This window comes from Plodia interpunctella, chromosome 2 (assembly GCF_027563975.2).
Source record: "Plodia interpunctella isolate USDA-ARS_2022_Savannah chromosome 2, ilPloInte3.2, whole genome shotgun sequence".
NCBI classification, from domain to species: Eukaryota; Metazoa; Arthropoda; class Insecta; order Lepidoptera; family Pyralidae; genus Plodia; species Plodia interpunctella.
The window spans coordinates 12,505,127-12,511,840 of record NC_071295.1 but is presented as its reverse complement, the minus strand read 5'-3'; the positions used below and the strand labels follow the sequence as shown (position 1 = coordinate 12,511,840).

The following is a 6,714-nucleotide window of genomic DNA, read 5'->3' as shown; positions in this document are numbered from 1 at the left end:
ACCCGTCGGGAATAAGGCACTCACCACGTCGTTCACCAGTTGTGGCGGCATACTCTGGGTTAGGGGAGGAGCCCATGGGCGAAGTTTCCCCCGCACCAACAGGTAGGGGCGCCCCCACGGATCTCTGTCCAGAGTCGCCAATAGCTCTTCTCGCGCCCTGTCTTTGGCAGTGCGAATGGCCACCTGGAGTTCTTCCTTTGCCGCTCTATACTCCTCGTAGAGTTCCGCCTCGCGAGCGGCTGTATCTGCGGTGCGGCGACGTCTTCTCCTATGACGAGCATAGAGGCGGCGACGAAATATGCACCTTCGCCGGAGTTGGGCAATCTCTTGGGACCACCAGTATACTTGCCGTCGGGACGGTGCTCTCCGTACTCTGGGCATCGCCGCGTCGCACACAGCGGTTAACGTGTCCCTAAACCATTCCGCCTCCTCATCCACGTTTATAGGCTCAGCGGGAGGTGCCGACGCCCAGGCCTGTACTATCGTCACTTCCTTTAGCAGCTCCTTGTCGATCCGTTTTATGGCCCAACGGGGGCTGCTTACGTCAAGTCCGGTAGGCGTAGCTGGCTGGCCGGAGGTCTGGGCGGAGACACTGAACCGAATATACCGGTGGTCAGAGAGCGTCTCCACCTCCTCAACAACCCGCCAGTCCGCAATTCGTCGAGATAGGGAGGGGCTGGCGAACGTTAGATCAACAATTGAGCCACCCCTTTGTCGAATACAAGTGTGGGTCGTTCCCCGGTTCATGAGTGTGAGACCGAGTTGCAACGCCCACTCCTCAACTAGCTCGCCTCTCGCGTCCGCAACCGGGGAGCCCCACGCCAAGGACTTGGCGTTGAAGTCCCCGGCCACGATCACGGGGCGAGGATGGCTGCTGACCACGACAGATCCTAAACGTATGAGAAATGCCTCATAGTCGGCTAGAGCCCTGTTGGGCGAAAAATACACGCCGACCACTACGCAATCCCCTATCCGCGCTGCAACAAACCCGTCGTCCCTGGTGATGTTTTCAGGGAATTGCGAGCCTGAGGAAGGCGACGAGATGATGGCCACCGAGCAGCTAGCATCCCCCACCCAATCGTCACGAGGCGGAACAAAGTATGGCTCCGCAACTATCGCCACTTTGACACCCCACTCCACCATGCTCTGACACAGAAGGTCTTGTGCTCTGGCAGAGTGGTTGATGTTGCACTGCAAGAATGTCGTACTTTGAGACATTATGGACATTCCATCTCAAAAGGTTCCACACCTTGTGACGATTCGGTGGGGGGTATTTTAGGCCGAGAGGCTGGGGCCTTTTTGGGTGTCTTGCCCGTCTTCTTATTGGCTGCCTTACATAGTTTACTGCCGATTGCATGATCGGCGGGCTTATTGGCCTCCGCGCATACGGGGCAATGGGGCGCCGCAGAACACGTCCTGGCCTCGTGGCCTCGTTTGCCACATCGGAAACAGAGGCCACTACAGTCTACCGCAGAATTGCATTGCGTCGCCACATGCTCACCCGTGATGCATCTGTAGCAGCGCATCGGCCTTTGCTTTAACAGCTTAACACTGGCAGACACCCAGCCAACTAGGAGCCGACGGCCATCCTCCAGCTTTTTAGCCACAGTCACCGGGCACGCTACAATCGAGGTCCCCATACCACGCGGTGCACGACGAATCTCGCCTACTTTCAGGTCCAGCTCAGAGCAAGCTCCAGCCTTGGCCAGTGCTGCTGTCAGCTCTTCCCTAGTCACGGAATCATCCAGGCCAGATATTCGCAGGTCTACCCGCTTTACAGGTCTGGAGACCTTCACTTCCTCCGGATTCAGGGCTTGCCTCAGCTTGTCGGCCAAGGCGTCGGCTAGGGGGCCACTAGAACTGCCGGGCACCTGCAAGAGGCGGGCACCAGTGGCCGTGACCTTGCACCGCATGCCCTCGATACCCAAGCTCACAGTATCCACCTGACTTTTTGCTCGACCCAACACCTCCTCATATGTCACGCCATTTTGAGAAGCGTGCGGCTGCAGGGTCAAAACAACCGCTGCTGACCGGGGCGGGCGAAGCCTGGCTTCCTGCCGTTTCTTCTTCTGGGCCTCTTTTCTAGTGGCCTTCTTTTGGGACTTCTTTTGACCCACAGTTTGCCAGGCACCCTCTTCCGCTTGCTGTGGGGCAGCTGCCGCGGCCGCATCAGGTGCAGTCTTGGAAGACTTGGCCTTCTTCCTTTTAGCCTTCTTGGTTTTAGCTGGGGCTGTGCTTGTACTCGGCTGAGAGGGCGGGATGTCGACCGCCTGCGATACCTGTTCCACAGGAGTCTCTGCCAAAGTCGGCCTGGCCGCTGTCTTCTCGGCAAACGTGGCCATAGTTGGAGCTCTACCTTTGCTGCCCCGGTCAGAGGCCAATGTGGGTCTGAGGACTTTCCCCTCCAAAAAGTTTACTTTCGTAAGGACCTCTTCCCTGAATCGACCGAGTTCTTCTTTAAGGAGACTCGTCAGCTGTTTCTCCAGTGCTGGCGTGTCCCGCGGCGCTTCAGTCTCAGGCTGAGCTGAGCGCTTCGACTTGTAGACCTCCGTTCGAATCTCGTCTAACTCTTGACGAAGGTCAGCCATCTCCTGTTTTAGGCGAGCGTTCTCCGCCTGCAAGCGGCGCGTCTCGCTGGAGGTACATCTCTCCATTAGCTCGTGTGCTAAGTCTTCAATTGAGGCTGCCGCATCCTTGAGGGTCTTCTGGGCGGTGCCCTTCAGGCCTTTGGACATCTTCCCAACCGCTCTTATTGCCGCAACAGAGTTGTTCAGCCTCTCCTCTATAGACCCGGCAGTTAGGTCTTCCGGCTCGAATTCCGCCTCAGACCGAGTGGAGGCGCGTGACGCTGCCCTCTCACTCCTGACCGCCACCTTTTTGGCGGCTTCAGCCAACTGACGATCCTCCTCACCGATGCGGACCTTCAGAAACTCGGCACGACGAGTAGCCTGAAGAGCCTCCCTTGCCTTCCCGAGGCCAATACATTCGCCGGTTGTCGGCGGTCTTCCTCTACCTCTCTTACCGCGCTGAGCGCGCGCCTGTGGAGGATTATCCTCATCCGTCGCAGAACTCAATTCCGGGCTCTCCGTGTTCCGCCGTTTCCTGAAGAAGCGGGACTGTCCGCAACCACTACTGGCACTCTTAACACTCATTTCAGAGTCCGAAACCTGTGCGACAACATCTCCCGCATTCTTTCCCACCACTTCGTCTCCCACCACTTCGTCTCCCACCACATCGTCTCCTACTACTGCATCAACAATTGCGTCCGAAGGCGCAAGGCGTAAATTGCCCCCCCCAGAATACGAGGGGCAGCCGGTGTCATTAGACACCGGGGTGGATTCTCCGACCGCGGTACGGCCGGTACCACCCTGGGGTAGATTTTCTTTATTCACGACTTGCATTTTTTGAACGTTCCTTTTTTTAATTCAGGTGTGCGGTCACCCTAGCATTGACCTAAGCTCAATTACCCGATCCCACCCCAAACGACTGATTTTTCGAGTGGTTTACTCCACCGGACAGACTGAGGAAGAAAGGAAGGAAAAGGGGGAAAGGATAGAGCGATCCGCATCGCCAGTCGACTCTCATTATGAGAGAAGTACCGGGAGCAGACCGACTCTTTAAGGATGGGATGAGGACAGAGGGAAAGGAGGGAAAGGATTGCAGGACATTGGCCAGCAACCAACAAGACCCCGTAGGGAGTTATTGATTGCCGTTTCCAGGGTGCACCGTCCTGAGCCCTTGTCAGCCCATTAAAGCTTTCAAGGGATCAGGCACTCGGGGAGGTTTCCTGCACTAGCACCCCAACCTAACCTAACCTAACCTAACCTAACCTAACCTAACCTAACCTAACCTAACCTAACCTAACCTAACCTAACCTAACCTAACCTTTTTTTTTTTTTTTTTTTTTTTTTTTTTTTTTTTTTTGTTTTCGCAGGGGAATGCATTTACGCACTGAGTGTGGGACTCCTGGGCCGCTATCCAGCCCAGACTACCCACTAAACCCCTGCGGGTGCCATCGGCCGCTTTACAGGGAGGCGCCTCGGATCTATCTAGCACAAGACGCCTCAGCGACTGGCCGGTCTCTTTCGCCAGAGACCGGACTCACCATTCTCAGGGGCCCACCGACACCTGGTGGACCCCTGCCGACGGGTGGGACTTTAGTCCCACCGATTACGGAGGCGCTTGCAAGCGCGCAAGGTAGCGCCTGCGTCGCACCCCCGTCCGCCTTCTGCGGATCGGCTCCGCGAGGGGGTGGTCCTCGCGGTTCCTTTCCTCGGCCTCCCTCTGTGACATAACAGTCTCACAGAAGGAGGCCACTGCCGCCCAGGCTCCGTCACTCCCGAGCATCGCATTGACGACACTCGGGAGCGACAGATCCACTCCACCGAGCACTGCCACCAGATCGTGGCGCTGCCGACTCCACCTGGGACACTGCTCTAGAACATGTTGAGCAGTGTCCCGAGCCTCGCCACAATCGTGGCAGACCGGCTCGGTCTCCCGCTGGGCCACGCGGTGCAGGTACTCACCGAAGCAGCCATGCCCGGTGAGCACCTGCGTCATGCGGAAGGTGAGAGGCTTGCGCCGCCTCAACATCCATCTCTCCAGGACCTGGCGCAGGGCCTCCACTGTGCGTACACCGTACGTTGCCCGCGCCAGGTCTGCCTCCCACCTCCGCATGAGTTCCGCTTGCCCTCGCAAGCGGACCCGCCGGACCATCTCAGGCGAGGGGTGCTCGCCGATTTCCCTCCTGTTCGCCACAAAGTGGTAAACCTCGGCGAGCACCTCCGCCACCAACTCCCACGGCGGGTCGCCCGCGAGGGCTGTGGCCGCAGAGAACGCCACTGTACGGTACCCCCGTATCGCCCTTACCGCGATCACCTTCTGCGCCTGCCGGAGAAGGCGCTTATTCTCCGCGGCAAGGGCGTCCACCCAAACGGGGGCGCCGTACATCGCCATACTCCGGCACACGCCGGAGTACAGCTTCCGTACAGCGTCGCTGGGCCCACCCAGATTGGGCAGGAGTCGGCCCAGCGACGCAGCCGTCCTGATGATCCTTTGCCCCAGCTCTCGGAAGTGGGGGACAAAGGACCATCTCCCGTCGAGGATGAGGCCCAGGTATTTCATCTGGGCACTCACCCTCAACTCCTCATGACCCACCTGGAGGCGCGCCCCTGGGGGAGGTCCTCGCGTCCGGGCCCCGCGGAAGAGGAGGACTTCGGTCTTATCCAGTCGGACCCGAAGCCCCAGCCTCTCTATGCGGCCGACCAAAAGGGCGAGGCCCGTTTCGGCCAGCCGCGCCGCCTCACCGAAATTCGCACCCCGGGACGTGAAGAGAGTGTCATCCGCATAGCAGATGACACCCGTCCCGGGGGGAAGCCGGCACCGCAGGACCCAATCGTATGCGATGTCCCACAGGATAGGGCCGAGAATCGACCCCTGCGGGACACCGCACCCGACGCCGGACCATTTGACCTCCCCTGTCCTCGTACAGGACGACCCGCTCCTCCAGGTACGCCCCCAACAGCCCCCGCAGGTACGAGGGCACTCCGAAGTACCGGAGCGCCTCCCGTATTACACAGTGCGGGATACTGTTGAAGGCGTTGGCGATGTCTAACGACGTCGCCAGGGTCACCTCGCCTTCTCTGTCCGCCTCCTCCGTCACCGACCGCAGACGCCTGAGGGCGTCGATGGTGGACCTCTTGGCCCGGAATCCGTACTGCACGTCAGAGAGACGCGGTCCCGGGCCTTCCTCCACATGCCGAACGAGGCGAGAGGCCACAACACTCTCTAGGGCCTTCCCAGCCTCGCTCAGCAGGACCAGAGGTCGCACCGCCGAAGCCGAGTCCAAGGGCCGGCTCCCCTTCGGAATAAGGCAGAGCCGGCCCTCCTTCCATAATTTCGGGAACTGCCCCTCTCGCAGACAGCGGTTGAGCAGCCCCCGAAACTCCTCCCCGAGGTGCACGAGAATCAGCGCAAGCACTTTCCCGTGCACCCCGTCTGGACCCGGTGCCCTCTTCCTTGTCTGGAGGCGGTCGAGGACCACCTCCATTTCGACGTCGGTGACGGGAGGCGGATCCGCCTCCACCTCTTCTCCCTCCGCGTCAGGCGGCTGTCGGGCCATCCTCGGAGGAGAAACCTAACCTAACCTAACCTAACCTAACCTAACCTAACCTAACCTTTTTTTTTTTTTTTTTTTTTTTTTTTTTTTTTGTTTTCGCAGGGGAATGCATTTACGCACTGAGTGTGGGACTCCTGGGCCGCTATCCAGCCCAGACTACCCACTAAACCCCTGCGGGTGCCATCGGCCGCTTTACAGGGAGGCGCCTCGGATCTATCTAACACAAGACGCCTCAGCGACTGGCCGGTCTCTTTCGCCAGAGACCGGACTCACCATTCTCAGGGGCCCACCGACACCTGGTGGACCCCTGCCGACGGGTGGGACTTTAGTCCCACCGATTACGGAGGCGCTTGCAAGCGCGCAAGGTAGCGCCTGCGTCGCACCCCCGTCCGCCTTCTGCGGATCGGCTCCGCGAGGGGGTGGTCCTCGCGGTTCCTTTCCTCGGCCTCCCTCTGTGACATAACAGTCTCACAGAAGGAGGCCACTGCCGCCCAGGCTCCGTCACTCCCGAGCATCGCATTGACGACACTCGGGAGCGACAGGTCCGCTCCACCAAGCGCTGCCACCAGATCGTGGCGCTGCCGACTCCATCTGGA

General features: G+C 59.4%; 1 protein-coding gene across 1 annotated transcript; it reads right to left on the bottom strand.

The window, feature by feature from the left end:
- Nucleotides 1-1,217: 1,217 nt before the first annotated feature.
- On the bottom strand, nucleotides 1,218-3,401 carry LOC135309884 (uncharacterized). The gene has a single exon (XM_064436514.1). The coding sequence runs from the start codon at nucleotides 3,399-3,401 to the stop codon at nucleotides 1,218-1,220; it is 2,184 nt and encodes a 727-aa protein (XP_064292584.1).
- Between the last annotated feature and the right edge of the window lie 3,313 nt (nucleotides 3,402-6,714).

Coding starts and splice junctions, on each gene's coding strand:
- LOC135309884 (XM_064436514.1), bottom strand. CDS start 3,401: ATGCAAGTCGTGAATAAAGAAAATCTACCCCAGGGTGGTACCGGCCGT.